Raw genomic sequence first — 26269 nt, forward strand, 5'->3', positions numbered from 1 at the left:
ATGTGGATTAGGATAGGGAAAGGAGAATATTTTACTACTGGTTTTATTTTTTTTAATTTTTTTAAAATGTTTATTTTTGAGAGAGAGAGACAGAGCATGAGCAGGGGAAGCAAAGAGAGAGAGGAACACACAGAATCCGAAGCAGGCTCCATGTTCTGAGCTGTCAATGCAGAGCCTCACACAGAGCTTGAACTCATGAACCACCAGATCATGACCTGAGCTGAAGTCATGCTTAACCGACTGAGCCACCTAGGCATCTCTACTTTTTGTTTTATGATACTTTGTAAAGTTTAATTTTTTAACCACATACATATAGCAGTTTTTTAAATTATTATTTTTAATGGCATAAAGAGCATATTACTATGTTCTTAATGTAAAAATTGAATTATACAAGTAAAAGTGTGCCCTTTGACTACCATTCCTGATCCCATATTTCCAGAAGTCATCACTGATATTAATTTGATGTGTATATTTTTATTTTTGAGAGAGAGAGAAGGAGAGAGAGAGAGAGGCAGAGAGAGGGAGACACAGAATCCGAAGCAGGCTCCAGGCTCTGAGCTGTCAGCACAGAGCTAGCTGCGGGACTTGAACCCACGAACTGTGAGATCATGACCTGAGCCAAAGTCGGACACTTAACCGACTGAGCCACCCAGGCACCCCAATGTGTATATTTTTAGACTTTTTTTATTTTTTATTTATTTTTATTTATTTTTTTATTTTTTAATTTTTACATTTATTTATTTTTGAGAGACCGAGCACAAGTGGGGGAGGGGCAGAGAGAGAATGAGACAAAATCCGAAGCAGGCTCGAGGCTTTGAGCGGTCAGCGCAGAGCCCGATGTGGGGCTCGAACTCAAACCGCAAGATCATGACCTGAGCTGAAGTCGGACACCTAACCAACTGAGCCACCCAGGTGCCCCACGACATTTTTATTTTTCAATGCAATTGGTTCTGTTTTGGTTTTCTTTTTTTTTTATTCTATATTGTGTTTTATTTTATATATATATATATATATAATTTTATATATATATTTTTATATATATAATTATATATATATATAATTGTCAAATTGGTTTACATACAATATCCAGTGCTCATCTCAACAAGTGCCCTCCTCAATGCCCATCACCCACTTTCCTCTCTCCCCCACCCCCCATCAACCCTCAGTTTGTTCTCAGTATTTAAGAGTCTCTTATGGTTTGCCTCCTTCCCTCTCTGTAACTTCCCCCCCCGCTCCGCCGCTTCCTCTCCCCCTGGTCTTCTATTAAGTTTCTCAGGATCCACATAAGAGTGGTTTTGGTTTTCTTTTATGGCATCATTGTAGATAATTGTTCTGTAACTTGCTTGTTTTCTTTTTTTATTTACCAGTATATATTTATTGAACCACCCTTTTTAAAATTAATGCTGTATAATATAGTACTTCCATTTTATACTTGTACCATTGTTTATTGCCATAATAATGATTATTTCCAAGTTTTTGTTTTTACAATGCCATGGTGAGCATTATGGCAGTTCTTACTTGTGAAAGAGTTTTGTGTATGTGTGTTGAGGGTATATTCCAAAAAATAGAATTGTTGGGTTATATGGTAGGTACATTCAAAATTTTATTAGAGACTATAAAATTACCAATACTGACTTACAGTTGCCTTAGAGTACTTTGTCTTATAAGTTAGATAGTAGTAAAATGATAGTATATAGACCTATTATTAACCATAAAATGAGTTCTTCTTAGGTTTATGCAGAAATTATGGCAGTTCTAAAGCATGATGATCAGCATACCATAAATACCCAAGACAGTGCATCTGATCTGTGTCAACTCAGTACACAGACTGTGTTCTCCATGCTTGACCATCTCACACAATGGGCAAGACACAAATTTCAGGCACTGAATGCAGAGAAATTTCCACAAAGCAAATCAAACAGAGATAAGGTAGACTCAATAGGTGAGTCATAACATGTGTTTATTTTATTCACTTAATTATTAACCAATTAACTCCTTCCTGTATCAGTTCTTTAATTTAAGCATTAGCTTTTTAAAGACCTGTGTTTTCTTGTACACCTTTTTTCATCCTAAGGTAGCCTTTTCACTGAGAAAAAGAGAATTTATAGTCAGAAAACCTCTTTAAATTCTACTCTCACTTCCTTAGAAAGACACGTGCCTAATTTTTCATTGTATAATATAGGATTAATATTATCTCATTTAGAAGACTGAGGATTAAATGAAATGATGAATGTATATATTGTACACTGTGAAATAAATGACATGTTAATATTGTTAGTAACTGACTCCTCACTGCTAACCCATTTACTCTGTCTTCTCAGTGTATTGGGTGTATTTACTCTGTGTCCCTTCAGTGTACTGTGTATGTATACACATACATATATATACATACACATATACATACATGTACGTATATGTGGTAAGTGTTTGTTATCCTTTTTCACTTGTGAAATACTCTTTGCAGTTTTTTTCACATGTTTTAAATTTCAAGAGAGATTTAATTTCATTTTATGGCCTATTTCTGTTTTCCATTTTTTATTCATTTCATTCATTTTATTTTTTTGTTTTTCCTGTCTCTGGTAGTGTTTGGTATTCAGCGAACTCTCCAAATATGCTTGATACGCATTACTACATCACACCCTGCTATACCAAACATGTGCAGTTTTTTCCCTGTGATATTACAGCTCCCACTAAGGTGGAATTTCATTAGAGTTAAAAATAACACCTACCCCTAGGATAGAAGCATTTGCTGAGAAGAATTAGATTCATTCTACTTCTGAATACCTCAGCAATTTTAATAGAAATGTCATGTTTTACCTCCTACATTTTGAGGTTAATTGAAAAAATTGACCAACAGTCCTTAAAGAGACCTTCACTTATGCAGTCCTCAGTTTGTGAGCATCTCCCTCTTGTTCATATACCTGTGGAAACCACGTACATTCCTGTTGTTAAGCACAAGAATTTGTTCTTTTTCTAACAGTTTTTGGACTTTCAAACAAATATCTGTGGGATTGTTTCTCTGAGGACTATGGCTAGTTATTAATATATTTTCCATTGTTTTTTTTTTTTTTTTAATTTTTTAACGTTTATTTATTTTTGAGACAGAGACAGAGCATGAATGGGGGAGGGGCAGAGAGAGAGGGAGACACAGAATCAGAAGCAGGCTCCAGGCTCTGAGCCATCAGCCCAGAGCCCGATGCGGGGCTCGAACTCACGGACCGCGAGATCGTGACCTGAGCTGAAGTCGGACGCTTAACCGACTGAGCCACCCAGGCGCCCCTATTTTCCATTGGTTTAACAGTTACGTGTTCATTCCTGTTTCTGCACATGAAAATGTCACTGGAAAACTAAGTCTGAACTTTATCACTATTCCTACTAACATTGCAAGGGAAATACTAGCTTTTAAGAATAACATTTGTAATGGTTCAAAAGTACAATATCTTTGGAGTCCCTGGGTGGCTCAGTCAGTTAAGCGTGCGACTCTTGATTTTGACTCAGGTCATGATCTTGTGGTCATGAGATTAAGCCCCCATGTAGCACTGGGTACTGGACTTGGAGCCTGCTTAAGATTCTCTCTCTCTCTCTCTCTCTCTCTCTCTCTCTCTCTCTCTCTCTCTCCCCCCCTCTCTCTCCCTCTCTCTCCCTCTCTCCCTCTCTCCCTCTCCCTCCCTCCCTCTCTCTCTCTCTCTGTCCCTCCCCCTTTCCCCCCGCCCCTCCCCCCCAAAACAAAAACAAAAGTACAATATTTTTAACATCTCTCATAATTTGAATGATCTACAGATTTTGATGGAATCAAGGACTTATTTTACGTATAACTTCTTTTAAATTCACCATCTTGATTCTCTAAATTTTGAAGAAATTTATAAGTGTTAAAGTGTTTTACTTTGAATTTTCATTAAAGTAGTTGCTGTTGTATACATGGCAACATAGGAAAAAATAGCCTGTTAACAATTCTAAACTTTATTTTTTTTCCCAATATATGAAATTTATTGTCAAATTGGTTTCCATACAACACCCAGTGCTCATCCCAAAAGGTGCCCTCCTTAATACCCATCACCCACCTTCCCCTCCCTCCCACCCCAACAATTCTAAACTTTAAAAAGAAAGCTATTTCTATAATTCTGCTGTTTCCCTACTGTTATACACTATTAGTGGTTTTATAATTATCATTAATAAATAACTCATTTTTGTATCTTTTGTATCATCTTTGTATCTTTTCAGTATTTAGTACATTTGTTTAGTTTTTTGGGTTTAAGTTTTATTTAAATTCCAGTTACAACATACAAGGTAATATTAGTTTCAGGTGTACAGTAGAGTGATACAGTACCTGCATACATTGGTGCTCATCATAAGTGCACTCCTTAATCTTCATCACCTCTTTCACCCATCACCGTCTCACCTCCTCTCTAGTAACCATCAGATTCTTCTCTATAGTTAGGAGTTTGTTTTGTGGTTTGCCTCTCTTTTTTTTTGTCCTTTGCTCATTTCTTTTGTTTCTTAAATTCCACATATGAATGAAATCATATGGTATAATACAGATTAACATTTAATCCTCACAACAACATTGTAAAGAAGGAAGGACAATTCTAATATTTCCCTTATATATATGGGGAAATAGAAGCTCAAATAAGTTAAATAACTGTCCAAGGTAAGGTAAGAAATAATGGTGGGAGTTGGAGCAAGAATCCTTTGAGCAATCATCCTACTGGTAGATACATTCTAAGCATGATATTCTTAATACATTTCTGTTAACTTATTTAGTGAATGAAATTGAATTTAAAATGAATAAATAGGAATTTAAATCGACACTTTTAAAATTTCATGTTATAAGTCTTTACTCAATTGTCTTTTTATAATCTAGTATCTACTGCGGATTATGAAGACTATCAGAGTGTAACTCGTTTTCTAGACCTCATACCTCAGGATACTCTGGCAGTAGCTTCCTTTCGCTCCAAAGCATATACACGAGCTGTAATGCACTTTGAATCATTTATTACAGAAAAGAAACAAAATATTCAGGAGCATCTTGGATTTTTACAGGTTTGAAATTAATACATTAAACTTAATGTTGTTTAATATTGCTGATCTTTTATGTTTATATCATTCATTTTATTGAACATTTTATTGAGTGTTTTAGATGCTGTGCTAGGTACTTGATATTTATAAGCACTTTAGAAACTTGCGGATTAGTGGGGAGAGATAAACATCAGTTTGGTGTAATACTAGATGTGCCCTGAGGAAAGGCACTTATGTGTGGGGTGGGGCGGGGTGGGAGATGGAAATATGTGAGCAAGGAATTAGTACAGGCTCTTTGGAGATCTTGTCTAAGCTGGGTCTTAAAGAATGGATGGTAGATATGTAAAAGAAGGGGTCAAGATATTTCAAACAGAGGCATCCATATGGAGTTGGCAAAAGTGTGGAGTTGGGAAAGAACGTGGTGTATGGTAAAGAGTAAAGTGTCAGTTTGGGAATGGCAGAAGAACGATAAAGATTTGGGCAGAGGAAAGATAAAACATAGAGGACCTTTTAAGTTGTCCAAAATTCTTAGGTGATTTGAACCAGGGAAGTGCAATGGAAGAAATGACTATGGCATTCATGGAGGGAGGGTTTGAAAGAGCCATGATGCAACGGAAGCAAGCCATTGTTATTCTCATGAGAAATGTGGGCCTGAATTTGGGGGTGAGTGGGAAGGGGGATGTGCTGGTGTAACAGGAATTGGGCATGACAGTGCTAGTGAAATAATGGTTTAGGTGATAAAATTTTGATTGTGTAGGGAAAGGGGAGAAAAAAGGCAGATGGGGCTAAAAAGGCAGTGGGATTAAAAAAGAGGCCAAAATGAGGGGCACCTGGGTGGCTCAGTATGTTGAGCATCTGACTCTTGATTTTGGCTCAGGTCATGAGCCCAAGGTAATGGGATCCAGTCCCATGTCAGGCTCCATGCTGAACATGGAGCCTGCTTGGGATTCTCTCTCTCTGCATCTCTCCCCTGCTCATGCTCTCTCTCTCTCCCTGTTAAAAAAAAAAAAGAAAAAGTCAAAATTGATAGACTTTTTTTCAAGTTGAAAAGCAAAAGGTAGTGAGAAACTGAAAAATTAGTAGCTTGTAGTCTTTTTTTTTTTTTAATTATTCATTTAAGTAATCTCCACGCCCAGTGTGGGGCTTGAACTCAAAACCCTAAGATCAAGAGTCACATGCTCCTCCAACTAAGCCAGCCAGGTACCCCAGTACTTTGTAGTATTTGGATGAATATTAGCCTCCTCCTGTCTATTTTTCTCCTTGTCTAGCTTTGAGTCTATTTTCATTATTAAATTCATTCCCTTACAAAGATGTTTAACTCCCTTGTCTTTTCACCCACTGTGTGATACTCACTTTGTAAAATACCATCCCTGGATAAACTCAAGCCATCTGCTTTCTCAGTGTCTGCATTTAAGCAATTGAACATTGCTGGAGAAAAATCACACAGTGGGTTTTGAACTACTTTTGCTTTAAGTTTATAATCTGAGATTTCAGCAGTACTCTTTAACACTGCCTTCAGTCCTGTGTTTCTTTAATAGCCTACCTTCCTGCTCTTCAAGTTGATTATTTCTTATCTTCTCATTTCTCTGTTTCCTCACCTACTCTTAACTGGTAATCTTGCTTATTGTCATTAAGAAAATGAAGCCAGAGGCACCTGGGTGGCTCAGTCAGTTAAGCATCTGACTCTTGGTTTCAGCTTAGGTCACAATATCACTGTTTCATGAGTTTGAGTCAGAATCTGTGCTGACCTTGCCGAGCCTGCTTGGGATTCTCTCTCTCTCTTTTTCTCTTTCTGCCCCTCCCCTGCTCACGCTGTCTCTGTCTCTCTCAAAGTAAATAAATAAACTTAAAAAAAAAGAAAAGAAGATGAAGCCAGATGTCTACCAAATTTGAAAATACACTGACTTCTGCACCATAATAGTTTTTTTTTTTCTCTTCTGTTATTCTTGAAGAAGGATCCCTTCCTGTCAAAATTCAATCCTTCTACTTGTGCTCTTTATTTCAGTCCTTCAGATATTCCTGCTTTCTCTAAAATCAGTAATTTATCTTCCTCAACCTGAGTATATAGACATACTCTGGTATCTTCCCTTAATTTTTTTTTTCCTCACACGCCTACAAGTGACGCCTACAAGAGAGGGGGAGGGACAGAAACAGAGGGAGACAGAGAATCTTAAGCAGTCTTCACTCCCAGCCCTAGACAGAGCTTGATCTCACAACCATGAGCCAAAATCGAGAATCAGATGATTGACTGAGCCACCCAGGCGCCCCCATCTTAATTTTTAATAATTCCCTTGGTCTTACATTCCCCTTCAGATATTTCCCATCTCTCTGTTTCTCTACATAGCCAGTTTTAAAAGAACTGTTTATCTTCCCTATAGTTACTTTACTTTCCATTCATTTTTTGACCATCCCAACATGACTTCTATCTCCATTCCACTGATAGCTACTCTTACTCAGAAAATCAGTGGCCTCTATATTGCCAAATCCAATAAATGCTTCTTAGTTCTCATTTTCTTAATTTCACAGAATCATTTGCTCACTCCTTTTTCATTAAGACATTTGCTTTTATTTCATGGCTTCTGGGATATCACATTGTCCAGGTTTCTTTAAACTAATCTGTTTTCTCGGGGCGCCTGGGTGGCTCAGTCGGTTGAGCTTTCGACTTCCGCTCAGGTGATGATCTTGCGTTCGTGAATTTGAGCCTGCGTCCGGCTCTGTGCTGACAGCTCAGAGCCTGGAGCCTGCTTCAGACTCTGTGTCTCCCTCTCTCTCTGCCCCTCCCCCGCTCATGCTCGCTTGTGTGCGCTGTCAAAAATAAATAAACGTTAAAAAAAAATGTTAAAAAAAAATTCTGCTTTCTCTTCTCAGTTTTATTTGCTAGTTCTTTGCCTAGTAATATAGTAGTACTCCTGTCTCCTACCCTGACCCTTTCTCTTCTTTCTATTCATTTCCTAGAGCATGCCATCTTTTCCCTTGCCTTTAAAGGACATCTTTGTGCTAAGTGCTCCCAAATTTTTATCTTCAACCTGAATATCTCCTTCGAACTCAGATTTGAGTCATCTCCCTATCAGTATATTAAAATACTTGTTTAAAAATTTTATAAATTTTAAAATGCAAACACTTATAAACTGTATTCAACAGAATTTATCATAAGTTGTATTTAAAGAGAGTTCAGAACCTTAAAGTTCTTTGTAACTCTCATCAATAGCAATTACTAATGTAGATTTATATTTTAAGTGGAACAAGAGTGTTAAGATAATAAAATGTCTGTAAATAAGTTTATAATTTTACTGTGAAATCTGCCTTGAAGCAAATACTTACTGTTGCTTTGAGAAAAATTCTCATGTGCTCTATTCACATAAACTGGTGGTTTTACAATTTTAGTTCCAGTTGTGTTTTTTTCTCTTATTTGATTGTTTTTTAATGGTTGAACAAAGAAATTGTATGCTGCTATGCATGAACCTGATGGAGTGGCTGGAGTAAGCGCAATTCGAAAGGCAGAACCATCTCTGAAAGAACAGATCCTTGAACATGAAAGCATTGGCTTACTGAGGGATGCCACTGCTTGTTATGACAGAGCTATTCAGCTAGAACCAGACCAGGTAAGATAATAAATGAAAGGCAACATAATGAAAAGAGCCCTGAACAAGGAACTCTGGAAACCTTTGTTTCAATACTGTCTCTACTAGTGTCTGGAAAATATTTAATCATCTCGGAGCTTGAGTTTCCTGATTGATGGAATCAGACATGTGCTAGAGGATCTCAAAAATCTCTTCCCATGCCAAATTTCTGTGACCTTAGAAATCCCCCAAATGAATGATGTGTGTTGAGGAGTATATTTATATTAATGTGTGCTCATTTGCTTTAAAATTTATACAATTTTTGTTTGCAATTAAAAGTATCAATTTGACATACATTTTTTAATAATAACAATTATTCCCTACAGCCTAGGAAACATTTTCAGATTTTACATGCCCCCTACCAGCCCTTATGAATTTCTGAAATGGTCCCTTAGAAATACTAAGCTATAATTAAAATGGGGGTGTGTTAACATATCTCCTGTTTACTGGGACAGGAAGGGAATTTAGAATTCTTGATTTATGATCTTGGCTTAGATTCTCTCTAATCTTACAGTATTGCTTTTTGTTGTATTTTACATGTTCATTTTCTCAGAAGCTCATACAGGATCCTTATTTTTCACAATCTTGTTTTCAATTTTAAAGAATATTATATAATCCTATATAACTTTTTAGTTACTACAGCCCTAAATCTATTTTAATGTTATTATGAGCTTTGAGTTTTAATTTTTGTGTGAGAAATAGTATGGTAAATAATCTTTAAACAAAATATTAAAGAGTACTCATTACATTTATATTTGATTTGCACCAAAAATTAAACCAAATCTGGAAAAAATAATAAATTCACTGTGAGAATTTTTTAGGTTGTCTGTGTATTCTTTTAATACTCACATATATTAGGACATTATTGGGGGCTTTACCATTACACCATGCAAATCAATTGCTGAACTAAGAAGAGTAGGTTTAGTGAGGCAAATAGTACTTTTTATTGAATATCAGTTAAACAGTTTTTGTTTTCCACGATATATTTGAAGTGATTATTGCTATTTTAAATATTTTTAAATTTCTAGATTATTCATTATCATGGTGTAGTGAAGTCCATGTTAGGTCTTGGACAGCTGTCTACTGTAATCACTCAGGTGAATGGAGTGCATGCTAACAGGTAATTTTTATTTTTTTATTTTTTTTAAGTTTATTTATTTTGAGAGAAAGAGTAGTGGGGAGGGTCAAGAAAGGGAGGGAGATAGACTCCAAGCAGGTTTCACGCTGTCAGTGCAGAGCCTGTTGTGGGACTTGAACCCATAATCATGACCTGAGCCGAAATCCAGAGTTGGATGCTTAACCGAATAAGTCACCCAGGCACCCCACAGGTAATATTTTTTTTAAAGAATGATTGTATTTTGGGATACCTCAGTAGCTCAGTCAGTTAAGCTTCCACCTTTGGCTCAGGTCATGATCTCGTGGTTTGTGGGTTTGGGCCCCGAGTTGGGCTCTCTGGTTTCAAGCAGAGCCCACTTTGGATCTTCAGTCACCCTTTCTCTCTGTCCCTCCCTCCGTTGTGCAGCACGCTCATTCTCTTTCAAAAATAAATCTTAAAAAAAAAGAACGGGGGCTTCTGGGTGGCTCAGTCGGTTAAGCATCTGACTTCAGCCTAGGTCATGATCTCGCCGTTCCCAAGTCTAAGCCCCGCATTGGGCTCTGTGCTGACAGCTCAGAGCCTGGAGCCTGTTTCAGATTCTGTGTCTCCCTCTCTGTCTCTGCCCCTCCTCCACTCGCACTGTCTCTATCTCTCAAAAATAAGTAAACATTAAAAAATTTTTTTAAATTGATTTTCTTTTGTTATTGTATCTGAATCAAAAAATTTTAATCAGTGAATTGAGTTGACATAACATTTAGCAAAGAAATGAAATCTTTTATGTTTTCATGGTGCTGGAGATAGGCAACAAAAACTTTTTTTTCTACTTTGTCATAAGCTGATTTGGCACTTAACAGCTTACCTTTTTTTTTGGTACCAAATGTCTTTATTTATTTTATATATTTATATATTTAAATATATATATATATATAAATATATATATATATATATATATATTTTTTTTTTTTTTTTTTTTTTTTTTTTTTTTTTTTAATTTAGACCCAAGCTAGTTAACATGTAGTGTAGAAATGGTTTCAGGAGTAGAATTTAGTGATTTATCACTTACGTATAGTACCCATTGCTCATTACAACAAGTGTCCTCCTTAATGCCTCTCATCCATTTAGCCCATCCCCCACCCAGCACCCCTCCAGCAACCCTCAGTTTGTTCTCTGTATTTAGGAGTCTCTTATGTTTTGTCTCCCTCTCTGTTTTTATCTTATTTTTGCTTCCCTTCCCTTATGTTCATCTGTTTTGTGTCTTAAATTCCACATATGAGTGAAATCATGATACTTGTCATTCTCTAATTTTGCTTAGCATAATACATTCTAGTTCCATTCATGTTGTGGCAAATAGCAGGATTTCATTCTTTTTGACTGCTGAGTAATACTCCGTTGTGTGTGTGTGTGTGTGTGTGTGTGTGTGTGTGTGTGTGTGTGTGTGTGTATACCACATCTTCTTTATCCATTCAGCAGTTGATGGACATTTGGGCTCTTTCCATACTTTGGCTCTTGTGCTAGTGCTGGTATAAACATTGGGGTGCATGTGCCCCTTCAAATCAGCACTTCTGTATCTCTTGGATAAATACCTAGTAGTGCAATTGCTGGGTTGTAGGGTAGTTATATTTTTAATTTTTTGAGGGACCTCCATACTGTTTTCCAGAGTGGCTGCACCAGTTTGCATTCCCACCAGCAGTGTAAAAGGGATCCTCTTTCTCCACATCCTTGCCAACATCTATTGTTGCCGGAGTTGTTAACTTTAGCTATTCTGACAGGTGTGAGGTGGTATCGCATTGTGGCTTTGATTTGTATTTCCCTCATGATGATGAGTTATGTTGAGCATTTTTTTCATGTGTCTTAACAGCTAATCTTCTGTCCCAAGAGTCCTCCTTGAATTATATTTGCTTTAAGACAGAAACCTTGTAGAGCTCACCTGCTATTGGTGAAGCTCATACAAACATATCCAAAAAGTATCTAAGCTCTGTATACATTATTAGCACCAGTTATTTTCTGTGTTGGGGAAGAGGAAATTTTGTGACTGGTTTATAGAAAACCACTCTAGACTGTCTGTGTTTTTTCCGTAAAGGATTGATAAAAATGAAAGCTGCCTTCCGTTCCTAAAGAAAGTGGGTTTGTTATAGCAAGAAAATGATGCAAAAAAGTAGTATGTATGTGTGACAAAGATTAAGGCTGCATAGTTCTTCTGGTCTGGGGAGTAACTGTGGAGGTTTGTGCTGCTCTCGAAGCTGCATTGTTTGGAGAGCTAAAGTACTTATTTCTTGATATATTTGCCAGATGCCAACTGACTATTCTGGGCAGTGAGATCTGATCAAAAGGGTTGGTATCTTAGTTGATCAGAGAGCACACAGGCCACTATTTTTAGTTAGGACTGTCAAAGCAGTTCTGCTAAGTATAGTTTCTATAAATTCCCAACTGTAATTTGCAAAGACTTCAAGTCTATAATGTTTGAGAGCAGAGAAGTTCACTGTTAATCAGATGGTTTCACAGTAATGAAATTTATGAAACAAGGGAAGAAACTTTGCAGAAGCAGATAAAGAATGGTTGTATGTTTTAGATGTTTCTCTAAATTAGTTGAAAGACTTGACAAGTAATTTGGGAAGGTTCGTCATGGCTCAAACCTAGGTGTCAAGGTTCGTTATTACACATGCTGTAGAGTTAGACTCCTCTTCTCTTTGGATGTGGGATGCATAGAGGCTTCTGATCTATCATATATAGACAACAAACAGAGTTGATAGAGGGAAGGGGTGGGGGATGGGCTAGATGTGTGATGGGTATTAAGGAAGGCCCTTGTTATGATGAACAGTGGGTATTGTACGTAACTGTTGAATCACTGAATTCTACTCCTGAAACCAATATTGCCCTATATGTTAACTAACTAGAATTTATTTATTTTAATGTTTATTTATTTTTGAGAGACAGAGCTCATTCAGGGTAAGGGCAGAGAGAGAGGGAGACACAGAATCCGAAGCAGGCTCCAGGCTCTGAGCTGTCAGCACAGAGCCCGAACAAGGCTCGAACCCACAGAACCATGATACCATGACCTGAGTTGAAGTTGAACCCCTAACCGACTGAGCCACCCAGGCGCCCCATCTAACTAGAATTTAAATAAAAATTTGGAAGAAAAAAAAAGATTGCTCTATCATATTGGAGCAAGTGGTCATAGAGAGGATGTGTTTTCTTTGGGGAGAATATTTGCATTTTTTAAAAAAGTTTTATTTATTTATTTAGAGAGTGTATGTGTAATAAGGGGAGGAGCAGAGAGAGAGAATCCCAAGCAGGCTCCATATTGCCAGTACAGAGTCCAATGCAGGGCCTATGAACCTGAGTGGAGATCAAGAGTCAGATGCTCAACTGATGGAGCCACCCAGGCTCCCCAAGAATATTTGCATTTAAACAAATATTCCTCCAAAATTATTGAATGTACTTGACCTACACAATTACTCTTTTTAGTGAACCTATTTATCGGGATAAGTTCTCACAGCCTGGTCCTCATTACCTTTTGGTACTTCTTGGTATAATACTTGGTATGACACATCCCCTCTAGATAGCAAATCCTGCTAATTCTACTCAGATTTTGATCTTAAAATTTTGATATTTTAGCATCTGGTGATAAGCTTGTAAAGTTATTTACAACTGGACTTTTTGAAAACTACATTTCTTTTTTTTAATATTATTTTTAAGTAACTTCTATGCCCAACGTGGTGCTCAAATTCATGACCCTGAGATTGGGAGTCACATGCTCTACTGACTGAGCCAGCAAGGTGCCCCAAACTACATTCTATTGTATTTCTTTTAGCCTTGTTCTAAATTGTTTTTGGTGGAGTTTGTATTTAGAAATTAGAGGATGTTCCATATTTATACTGCTATTTTAGATTTTTTTTAATAAAAAAATCACTGTTTTACATTTTTTAAATGTATTTTTACTACAGAAAGAGCAAGGAGGGCTTTTTATGGCATTGATCCTAACCTCTCTGATTCTGTTACCTTATTTATACTATGAGAATATGTGTGCCTTTCTGTGTTGTTAGATAATTAAATGGAAAAATGTGCTCAGTGCAGGGTCTAGCATATATCAGATATTCAAATGGTATGATAAATAAAGAGGAAATATGGGGGTGCCTGGGTGGCTCAGTTGGTTAAGCTGACAGCTCAGAGCCTGGAGCCTGCTTTGGATTCTGTGTCTCTCTCTGCCCCTCACCCACTCACACTCTGTCTCTCTTTTTCTCAAAAATAAATAAACATTATTAAAGAGGAAATATTGGGAAAGTCTAGCTTCTATATAGTTATGATCCAAAATATCATTATCTGTCTTAGTGTCATATAAGTAGAATGTTTAGAAAAAATAATTACCTATATCATACTTGTTTTACAAATCCAAATTTTTTTTAAATGTTATTTATTTTGAGAGAGAGGGGGAGAATCCCAGGTAGGCTCTGTGCTGTGAGCACAGAGCCTGACACAGGGCTTGAACTCATGAACTGTGAGATCATGAGTCTGAGCTGAAATCAAGAGTCAGACACTTAACTGACCAAGCCACCCAGGCACCTCTACAAATCCAAATTTTAAAGTAACTCAAAATAGTTTAAGAATAGATATATAATTTAAGTAGCTTATTTCATATCCTTTGTTATGCCATTGACACGTCATTTGTAACTTTCTTAAGCCCTTTTATTGAGTGACCTTATGCACCCTGAGCTGCTCCTGACCTAGTACCCACAAGCTCCTCTATTTTTGCCTTAAACTTAATTCAAAATCCCAAGTTCTTAGAATTGCTTACCTCTGAATGTGTATATGTTCAGTTGGCTCTTTTTCCCCCCTGCCCTTTGTTCAAGTTAAGCACACAGCTAATCTTAAAACTGCACCTTGTAATTATCCAGGCATTAATTCTGTTCTAATATATGGCGCAATTTAATTTGTTGGTCAATGGCATTTTTAAATTGCCCCTTTAGAAGTAATTATTGAGGGGCGCCTGGGTGGCTCGGTCCATTTAGCATCCAACTCTTGATTTCGGGTCAGGTCATGATCTCACGGTTTGTGAGTTTGAGCCCCACAGCGGGCTCTGCACTGAAAGAGTTCTGACAGTGCAGAGTCTGCTTGAGATTCTCTCTCTCTCTCTCTCTCTCTCTCTCTCTCTGCTCTTCCCAACTTTCTCTCTCTTCCTCTCAAAATAAATAAATATACTTGAAAAAAAGAACAAGAAGTAATTATTGCAAAAATGTTTTTTAGGGGAATGGAAACATTAAAAATCAAGGGTTTTTTTTTTTGAGTAGAGATTATCATTTTGTATTTAAGTACAAAGTACAACACAATACAAATACAGTAAATAGAATAAATAGAGTAAAACAATGAAAAAATCTCTAAATGCCACTTTAAATAAAGTTTAGTTGATACTGGCTTCTTTTAATAGGTCTGAATGGACAGATGAATTAAACACTTACAGAGTGGAAGCAGCTTGGAAATTGTCACAGTGGGATTTGGTGGAAAACTATTTGGCAGCAGGTAAAATTACTTCTTAAAGTATAAGCAGTTTTAATACACTATAAATATTCAGACTTAAGTAGCTGAGTACCATCTATAATTAATCTTTCAGCTTGTTTTATAATTGCCTTCTTGTTCAAAGTAGAATGAAACCATCTGTTCAGTATTTCTGCTGACCATTTTACACATGAAGTAAACCTTGTTTTGGGGCCCCATGGCATTCCTTGACTCTACATTTATTTTTCAGATGGGAAATCTACAACATGGAGTGTCAGACTGGGACAGCTATTATTATCAGCCAAAAAAAGAGATGTCACAGCTTTTTATGACACACTGAAACTAGTGAGAGCAGAACAAATTGTACCTCTTTCAGCTGCAAGCTTTGAAAGAGGCTCTTATCAACGAGGATATGAATATATTGTGAGGTATTTGTGGGGGAGGGTCCATTTTATATTCCTGGTTTGTAAGTGTCTTTTGATAGATTTGGAATGTTTTGATTAGTAAATAACTGATGGTATGTTTGGTATCATGTGTATCTACATACAATGGCTCTTTCACTCCTTTATCTTATGGTCACCCTATAGTTTTTTTGTTTTGGTTGGTTTTGGTTTGATTTTTTTTTTTTTTTTTTTTTTTTTTTTAAGTAATCTCTGTGCCCAACATGGAGCTTGAACTCATGGCCTTGAGATCAAGAGTCACATGCTTTACCACCTGAGCCAGCCAGGCACCCCTCACCCTATAATTTTTTTTTTTTAATGTTCTAATGTATATCCTTTTCATTGGAAAAGCAATTACGAGATTTCTAAAAATAAGAAAAACATATTTGTCCTGTTGTAATGTCATATTGTCTAGACATTTACTGTGCCTGGCACTTTGGTGCTCAGTACTTGTTAGTTTCCTCTTCTTCTCACTTAGAAATACATTTGACATTTCCCTCCCCCAAAATGTAGGCCTTACACTATGAGGAAGGAAAATTAACTTTTAGAGGTAAGGAAGAAAATGATGGAAAACATTTCAGGTCTGTTAGTTCACCTGAGAAAAATAATACATGTTATCATTGAAAAGATAAGTTAAGAACTTTTTTTTTTGTTTTCAGTTAAAAGAATTTGCTATAATTTGTATCAGCCCATTTGGAAACCGTTTAATGAAACCATAGATTGCACCACTGAGATTCTGTTCTGTAGCTACTCATCTGCATCCTCGAGCACTGAGTCATAGACACTGCATATTATATATGGAAAAAAACTTCTGTGAATGTGTCATGAGGGTTTCTGTCATTCTTAGAAAAAATTAAAATTGTATTCATTTCACAGTTATTTACTGTCAGCTATGTCAGGCATATGCAAATATTTATGTTGATTCATAATGGATCTGTATTTTCTTTTATCTTCATATAGGCAATAAAATTTGATTTTCATATACTTGAATTTAGTTTTATATACCCTTCTCCAATTTACTTAATAGGAAATCGGGGACCATAGCAAAGCACTAAACATTTAAATCAACATAATTGGTGTTTAATACCTAATTTAAAAAGATAAAAATGTTACTGTTTATATACCAAGAATATATAAAATTAAAGTTCTTCCAAAGAAAACTGTACATTTTAGATTCTTCATGGCTAATTTAAGTACATGCTTTGTGTATGAGATTAAGGGGCTGAATATGATAACATTTTAATATAGGCTCTATCTGTCTTCAGATTGCACATGTTGTGTGAATTGGAGCATAGCATCAAACCACTTTTTCAACAGTCTCCAGGTGATACCTCTCAAGAAGATTCTCTAAACTGGGTAGCTCGACTAGAAATGACCCAGAATTCCTACAGAGCCAAGGAGCCCATCCTGGCTCTCCGGAGAGCTTTGTTAAGCCTCAACAAAAGGTGTTTGACACTTTTTTTTTTATGTCAGTTATCATGAATTTGTTATTATACTTGCATATCCTTTGGGAGTATTTATCTTTCTTGATTTTCTCTCTGAATCTGTGTTTTTCTGTTATCAATTGTATAGTCGAAATCTGTATAGTTGAAATGAACCTAGTACTTAAGAATTACTTTTGTATGTACTGTATCTTGTTTTTTTTTTAATATCCAAAACATATCTGGCAGAGGTACAGATAAAAGTTAGTATTAAAGTTTTCATAGACTTGTAATTGACAAAATTGACCACCCTGGGAAAATTAAAATTAGTTTTTTAACAAATCAAATTTCTTTGATTTCTTTGAAATAGTATATTAACAAGGTTCCATGTTAAGAGATATTTTTAAATTGTTGAATATACTTAAAAATTCTCTTTCCGTCTGTTTTTGTCATACTCATTTAGACCAGATTATAATGAAATGGTTGGAGGATGCTGGCTACAGAGTGCCAGAGTAGCTAGGAAGGCTGGTCACCACCAAACAGCCTACAATGCTCTCCTAAATGCTGGAGAATCACGACTTGCTGAACTGTATGTGGAAAGAGCAAAGTGGCTATGGTCCAAGGTATGGCCAAGGGAACGTCAGCATGTGTGTGTGTGTGTGTGTGTGTGTATCATATATATATATATATATATATATATATATATCTCATATATCATATATATGATGTTGTAGATTATGTATGTCTTACCAAGGCCTAAGAGATGATCCTTAATCCCAATTCAGACTCTTTTCCTGTCGCCTTTCTTCATCCTACCATAATCTAGAAGAAACCATTTCTTCTTTCCTGAAGTCCCCAAATGGCTTTCCATTCAAGCTGAAAGTGCAGTTCTTTGTTTTCATCTGCCCTCCTTTTTTTTCTTGAGGGAAGCAGCCAATTTTTACTTTGTTTTTACCCTCTCTCTATATAGACAGAGTATGTGCAGTAGGCGCTCAAAAACTTATTTGTTAAATGAAAATAATACTGTTCCCTACTTATATCCTTGGCAGATAATTAGTTCTGGGTAGACTTGCCATTTTCACTCAAGATTAATTTCTAATCTAGCCTATCAGGAAGGGTTTAGCATAAGAACAAAAGTGCCCAGCAATCCCCAGATAAAAGCAATGGTAATGAGAAAGAAGCTTTTTGAGTATCTGAACTACTTGCAAAGGTTATGCCACAGATTTAAATGGCTGTTATTTATATATTTCCTTATGCTTGCCACCAGTCTAGAATTAGTAGTAAGCATAGCATGTTCTGAAAATTGACATTTAGCAGCTATAGCTGATGCCATCTGTTATTGTGGAGGCGAAAGTAATGACTCAGCCTGTATTTGTCATTACCTGATCATTTTCTGAGCTAGTGCTAGTCTGTATTGTAATGCCTTAAATTCACTGTGTTCAAAATGCAATTCATCATCTACCAGTCAATAACTGCTTCTCCTATATTTTCTATTTTTCTACATAGACTCTATTGAATCCTCTCATCTAAGACAGAAATCTGGGCATCATCTTGAACTTCTTCCTCTCCTTCATTTTCCACATCCAATTGGAGATTAAATCTACCTTAGAAACATCTTTTGATTTTTTTTTTTAAGTAGACTCTACCTGTAGACATGGGGCTTGAATTCATGACCCTGAAATCAAGAGTTGCATGCTCTACCAACTGAGCCAGCCAAGTACCCCACTTTGGATTTTTAAAAAAAAATTTAATGTTTTTGTTTTTGAGAGAGAGAGAGAGAGAGAGAGAGAACAAGCAGGGGAGGGGCAGAGGGAGAGGGAGTCACAGAATCCAAAGCAGGCTCCAGGCTCCGAGCTGTCAGCACAGAGCCTGATGTGGGGCTCATGAGATCATGACCTGAGCTAAAGTCGGACGCTCAACTGACTGAGCCACCCAGGCACCCTGAATTTTTTTTTAATGTTTATTTATGTTTGAGATAAATAAATGAAAACTCACAGTGTGTGTGAGTTGGGGGAGGGGCAGAGAGAGAGGGAGGCAGAAGCTCTGAAGCAGGTTCTGTGCTGACAGCAGAAAGCCCGATGTGGGGCTCAAACTCACAAACCGTGAGATCATAACCCGAACCAAAGTCAGATGCTTAACTGACTGAGCCACTCAGGCACCCCATCTTTTGATATTTTGATACATACTTCCAGTTATAAAATAGAAAAGTCATGGGGGTGTAATGTACAGCATGGTGGTGACTATAGTTAATAATACCATATTGTATATTTGAAAGTTAAAAAAGAAACATCTTTTGAATCGTCTCCGTCTTGTTTATCTCTGTTGCTTTCATGCATGCCTTTTAACATTTACAGCCTCTAATAATATTAATAGCCTTTTTTTTAATTTGCCTATTCCTCTGTGCCCATTACTGCAGTCTGTGATCTTTCTAAAATGCACATTGAATCATGTAGCTCCTCTGATAAATCTTCTGAAGTATTCTTCATACATTTATTATGAAGTCTGACCCCTAGAAAGTACACAAGGCTTTTCCTGATCGAGTTCCACTCTCCCTCTTCAGCTTCACCTGTCACTATCTCATAGACCCTTTAGGCGTCAGGTAAAACCAGATTACTTACCTTTTCCAGTAAAATTTTTATTCCTCCTTCTACCAAGAATGTCCTTCACTGAATACATTTCAAGAAAATTGCTATTGGGGCGCCTGGGTGGCGTAGTCGGTTAAGCGTCCGACTTCAGCCAGGTCACGATCTCGCGGTCCGTGAGTTCGAGCCCCGCGTCAGGCTCTGGGCTGATGGCTCGGAGCCTGGAGCCTGTTTCCGATTCTGTGTCTCCCTCTCTCTCTGCCCCTCCCCCGTTCATGCTCTGTCTCTCTCTGTCCCAAAAATAAAAAAATAAAAAACGTTGAAAAAAAAAAAAATTAAAAAAAAAAGAAAATTGCTATTTATTATTTAAGACCTAATTTAAATTGTCTTCATTTGGTAACCTTTCCTGACTGTTGCTCTCCTCCATTTTCCTGTACCTTCATGTAGATTTAGAAGCGTCCCTTCTCTGTCCTTAATTATACCCATATATATTCCTCTGTTAATAGAACTTCACATTGTGTTGCTATTTTATATAGTCTATTTCTTCACTTGACTATGAACTTTTTTAAGCCAGAGATTTTGATTTATTCGTGTTTATCCCTAGTCATCTACATATGTGTTCAGTTTCTTGTACTTTGATTGACTGTAAGAATGAATGAGTGAATTAATGAATGAATTTGAGTTCTGTGTGATTTGAAGCAATGCTTCCTTTTTAGGATTTTACTTTCACAGGAGGGAAATGAGACATGAACATGAAATTACAAAGATTTATACATAAAACATACTTAATGGTCTTTAAATGCTAACAGTTTTGTTTTTCAAAAACAGAAATATGTTTTTAAATTAAAAGGCTTATTGTTTCCTTTTTCCTTTTAGGGTGATGTTCACCAGGCACTAATTGTTCTTCAGAAGGGTGTTGAATTATGTTTTCCTGAAAATAAAACCCCAACCGAGAGTAAGAACATGTTAATCCATGGTCGAGCTATGCTGCTAGTGGGCCGATTTATGGAAGAAACAGCTAACTTTGAAAGCAATGCAGTTATGAAAAAATATAAGGCAAGTATATGTATAATGTAGTTTCATTAAGAGTTCAGTCTTTTTTTGTTTTTGCAAATGGATAAAATGATTTTAGTCTATATGGAAAAACACATGTATAAAAATACCCAGGAAACTTTTTGACTTTTTAGTAGTGTAGATAGCATAAGAAGAATTATCATGAAGCAAATACACTCAAGAAACCATCACCCAGGTCAAGAAGTAGAATATTATTAGTACTCTATGACCCACCCTTTCACCCTCCTAAAGGTAATCACATTGCATCCTGCAATTTTTTGAACAAACACAATGTATACCTTCCTTACTAAGTATTAAGCTTTACATTGGTGGTATTATGAGAGAGCTACTTCCCAATAACCCATGAATCAAAGAAGAAATTGCAGTGGAAATTTAAAAATTATCTATAATAATAAACTAAATGATAATAAAAATACAACCTATCAAAACCTATAGGATTGGGGGGGCACATGGCTGGCTTAGTTGGAAGAGCATTTTTTTTTTTTTTTTTTTAAGTTTATTTATTTATTGTGAGAACAAGAGGTGGGAGAGCACAAGTAGGGTAGGGGCAGAGAGAGAAGCCCAAGCATTTTCTAATCCTGAAATTTTTTAAACCTGAAAATTTTTGTATATTTCCTTCATTCTCTTTGCTTCAGTGACTACATGGGGAAGGGACACTGGCAGCCTCGTCCCTGTGGCTGGTTGGGCATATGAATCCAGCATTTGTTCCATACATCTAGTCATGTTATTCTCTCCTCTATCCACAGGCAGGTTGCCATCTATAAATTTTCAAGAATAGATTCAGGGTAAACTCAAGATTTAAGGTTCCTGGTTCAAACTATGTTCTCAAACTTGCTTGAATTAAGAGTGGAACTTCATTTAAAAGGTTTTTTTGTTTTGTTTTGTTTTGTTTTTTTGTAGTCAGCCATCCTATGTATTTTCCATCACATTTCAAATAATGTTATTTTAAAATAAATACACAAGGCAGGAAAAGGGAAATGAAATGATATAGGGGACAAAGTAAGAGTGACCAGAAAGGTTGGAAAAAACTTGGAAGATTGTGGCCTCACAGAAGTCAAGGGAGAAAGTGTTTCCAAGAGGAAATGGTGAGGACAACAGAAACAGATGCTGAAGAGAGTTCAAATGAGACCAGAATTGGAAAGGATCTTTTAGATTTAAGGATCTGCTTTAGTGGAATACTGAAGACTGAAACCGTGAAGAAACAGTTTGAGGAGTGTGTGACGTGAATTCTTAGAAACTGGATTATGAAGTTGAGAGGGAGGGCAATTATCTGTGACAGATCTTGGAGAAAAATAAGATGTAATTTTTTTTTTTTTTTAGCCATATTTTTATGCTTTTAAACCCTGTCCTCCTCAGGGCTTTGATATTCTCCTTTCACTGAGATTTTTTTTAATAAAAAAATATATATGCACACATTCATAAAACACTTTAATCCATCTGGAAATTATTTTGATATATCATATAAAGTGGCCATGTAAATGGAGTTTTCTTTTCCTAAATAGCTGATTATTCTGACACTATTTCATGTTGGCCAGTGGACAACCCACCAGAACCAACCAGCTATCCTAAGAAAACCTTTTTAAGAAAACAGCTATTCTTTATCCAAATCAAAGAATCATTGTTCCTTTGACTTTGCTCTGCCTCCATGTGGGTCTCATACTTTTGATCCCTAATCATCTATTCATACTTTATTTCCCAGCATAGTTTGGGGGTTTCTTATGTGAACATCTGGTATTCTCCTTTACAGGATGTGACCTTGTTCCTGCCAGAGTGGGAAGATGGGCATTTTTATCTTGCCAAGTACTATGACAAATTGATGCCCATGGTCACAGATAACAAGATGGAAAAGCAGGGTGATCTCATTCGGTATATAGTTCTTCATTTTGGCAGGTAAGCGTGAGAACTGTATGTGTGCTGATTAAATATGTCAGAGTGCCTCTTTTATCACAGATCTTAATGTGTTCAGGACGTTTTCTGTTTCACCACTGATTCAGTCTTTAACCTTAGATAAGATATGTTTTTTCTTTATATCATTCTTTCTTCCTTTTAAAAACTAAACTTTATTAGTGGAAAAAGTAGTGTGTGTGTATGTGTGTGTGTGTACATTTTTTTTTAATTCAGCAGTGCCAGTATTATACAATGAAAATTAAGTGCCCTTCCCATTCCAGACCCTCAGCTTCTGAGTCTCCCTCCCTAGAATTTTAGAAGACTCTTAATGTAATATATTTAGTGGTTATAATTAATTACCAATGGAATGTCTCCTTCCTGCCCATTCTGCTAAGAAATACATATGAAAATCATTTTGACATTAGACTTGTAGGAAGAGCTTATCTCTTAGACTAGATAACAGGTGAAATATAACTTGATTTTATATATATCATTGTATTATAATCAAATAGTGTATTGTCTCATGCCTACTGTTTATATTTTCACATATTATTTCCTAAGAAGTAATAATGACATTCCATTCATTCTTCTTGGCATAGGCAATGTGGAGCTTAGTGAAGAATATAGTAACAAAAAGAGATAAGGGAGTTGAAGATAACCTCTACTAAGAAGAAATACTGACAACATAATTTTTGTCAGAAGGCTATGCAAAATTCAAGTGGTAGTTTAAGTCTTTACATTTTAATCTACATAATGTAAAAAAAGAGCACTGTGTTAATAACGTTTTTTTTCTGTAAAATTGCAGATCTCTACAATATGGGAACCAATTCATATATCAGTCAATGCCACGAATGTTATCACTATGGCTTGATTTTGGTGCTAAGGCATATGAATGGGAAAAAGGTATAATTTTTTTATGTAAAAATTTCAAGGGATAAGAATTTTAACTTTAGCATAAAGTCACATTTGGCTTGGCAATCTAACTTACAAAAAGCTAGAAATAAATTTGATAATTAAGATTGCATGTAAGTGTAAGAAACTAAAGTTAAGAAAAGAGGAAATGCGTGGACTTAGTTGTTAGTCCATGGACTAAACGCATGGACTTAGTTGTTGCAGTTCACAGCCTGCAAATGAGAATCTTCTCATTCATTCAACAACCCAACACATATTGAGAGGAACTAGTTTAAACCAAATAAGTTATCCTAAAAATTATAATGAACTGTGGCTTGTTCTTTGTTTCTAGTGAAAATTAATTGCCCTTGAGTTTTTCAGTGACCCTGAATATTTTAACTGTTTTTTCTTCACTGTTTTTTTAACTTTGTTTTTTTCCAGCTGGCCGTTCTGATCGTGTACAAATGAGAAATGATTTAGCTAAAATAAACAAGGTTATTACAGAGCACACAAATCACTTAGCACCGTATCAGTTTTTGACTGCTTTTTCACAGTTGATCTCCCGAATTTGTCATTCTCACGATGAAGTTTTTGTTGTCTTGATGGAAATTATAGCCAAAGTGTTTCTGGCCTATCCTCAACAAGCAATGTGGATGATGACAGCTGTGTCAAAGGTAATATAATAGTCACTACAGTGTCATTTTCCATTTTATATGGCATTGATTATTTAATGTTAATATGAAGATGTAAGTTCCATTGTTTCTTTCTTAGATTAGTAGTAAAACATTGATTTTAAATACTTGAAAAAAGAGAAAGTAAAGCATTATATGTCATTTTAAAGTTCAGGAATATGTACCATATCAAATGAAAGGACAGGTACGTTAAGGTCAAAGAATTCAGCATCCTGTTTCTCTATGAAGTCTAATAAACTTTAGTGCATGGTATAAAAATGGTAGCCTACTTTTTTCGAAGTGTTTTATCTGAAGTACCTAAACTTTTAATAATAGAAAAGCTTTATTGCATTATTAATAAGCATTTATAAGGTGGCAAATATATTTAATTATAAATATTTTGGAGAATTCGGAAAATACACAGAGATCTAAAAAGGAAAACTAAAATTCACTAATTCTACCATTAATATTCTTCCGTATTTTTGTATGTATATTTTCTATGCATATTTTAATGCTAAATTTGGATTATAGAGATAGAGAATTTGATATTTTTCACCTACAATTGTTACCATAAGCATGTTCGTATGAATTCAATATTCTTTGAAGACGCAGTTTTAATAATTATATAAAATTCTATAGTAATTTATTTTCTGTAATTTATTTAACTGTTGGTTTTCCATAGTTTTACTCTTGTAATACATCTAGACACATCTGTATTCTCATTTCTGATTATTCTACCAGGATAAATTCTAAGAATGGAATTCATAAGATAACAGCATTTTTATGGCTGTTGAAAGCATTGCCGAATTGATTACCAGGAAATTTGAATAGTATAAATTCTCATCATCATCATGAATACTTTTTAAGTTGATTTGTGTCAAAATTTTGTTATTTTTTTAAAATCTTTTATAAAACTACATTTAATTTTTTTTATGACAGTCTTCTTATCCCATGCGTGTGAACAGATGCAAGGAAATCCTAAATAAAGCTATTCATATGAAAAAATCCTTAGAAAAGTTTGTTGGAGATGCAACTCGCCTAACAGATAAGCTTCTAGAATTGTGCAATAAACCGGTATGATCATAAATCTCACTACTTATAGACCAGTACTGGATAATTTATACAAAACTTCTGTATGATTTTAGCTGGTTGTCTTTCATTTGATTAGTTAAGTGAAAATTCTAACAAATGAGTGTACACATACATCAAAATTCATCAGATTGTGTACTTAACCTCAATAAAGCTGTTTTTAAATTTTCTAACCTGTCCCTCTCTCAGATATACTCAAAAATTTCTAAAAGCTCTTTTTAATGTAGATTATTCAGAGAGTAAATTATCCATATCTATTAGAAATAATTTAAGTAGAAGGATATGAAATAGGCTCTAAAAATATAACTATGTAAAATACTCATAGTTATCTCTGTTATTATTTTGTGTCATATCTTTAAAGTTTCAAAACTTACATGTTAACCTACAGATATGAGAGGAAAGAAGATTGGAGTTTTGATTTTCATTTCATTTCATTCTTTCAGTACACATTTATTTCATTGCCTCTGAGGGAACAGGCACTATGCTGAAACAAAGATAAATAAGACATGTTCTGCTGCCTTGAGGAGTTGATAGAATCATAGGGAAGAAAGGAGATGATTATCATCTAGTTTAATGACTACTTTTTTCAGTATATTTCTGTAATGAACATGCTTAAGGGGTAACCCACTCTTTTACCCAAGGAATTGGAAAAGTACCCTAAAGAATACCTAGAAAAGATAAAAGTAGGGAATGAGGATAGTTATAAGGAGGGAGAAAGAGACTCTTTATAAGTAAATAGCTAGATTTCACTTTACATACATGTTCAGTCTATTCGCTCTTTATAGATAAGAAAATACAGACTATTCTAGGTCTCACCTTCCCTTCATCAATAAACACCTTGAAAGAAAAATATGTTTTTGCTATCTGCATTAGTCCTATTTGACCTTTGATGTACTTGGCATTATCAAAGACAGTGTTATGATAATGGTAAACATTTACTATGCACTGGCACTTTTCTAAATGCTACACATGTATAAGTTTTCAGTTCTTTA

The 26269-nt window shown here is 35.6% G+C and overlaps 1 protein-coding gene across 1 annotated transcript in view; it reads left to right on the top strand.

Moving 5' to 3' along the window:
* The window catches only part of ATR (ATR checkpoint kinase), a 100263-nt gene that overhangs the window by 54321 nt on the left and 19673 nt on the right, over window positions 1-26269 (top strand). Inside the window, exons 27-39 of the mRNA XM_078432276.2 lie at window positions 1732-1942; window positions 4862-5040; window positions 8454-8618; window positions 9665-9756; window positions 15155-15246; window positions 15473-15650; window positions 16928-17107; window positions 17547-17706; window positions 20542-20721; window positions 22487-22629; window positions 23432-23529; window positions 23959-24191; window positions 25128-25262. Coding sequence (XP_078288402.2) covers window positions 1732-1942; window positions 4862-5040; window positions 8454-8618; window positions 9665-9756; window positions 15155-15246; window positions 15473-15650; window positions 16928-17107; window positions 17547-17706; window positions 20542-20721; window positions 22487-22629; window positions 23432-23529; window positions 23959-24191; window positions 25128-25262 — 2046 coding nt within the window. The remainder of the gene's footprint in view (window positions 1-1731; window positions 1943-4861; window positions 5041-8453; window positions 8619-9664; window positions 9757-15154; window positions 15247-15472; window positions 15651-16927; window positions 17108-17546; window positions 17707-20541; window positions 20722-22486; window positions 22630-23431; window positions 23530-23958; window positions 24192-25127; window positions 25263-26269) is intronic.

The sequence above is a fragment of the Panthera onca genome, chromosome C2 (assembly GCF_046562875.1).
Source record: "Panthera onca isolate mPanOnc1 chromosome C2, mPanOnc1 haplotype 2, whole genome shotgun sequence".
NCBI classification, from domain to species: Eukaryota; Metazoa; Chordata; class Mammalia; order Carnivora; family Felidae; genus Panthera; species Panthera onca.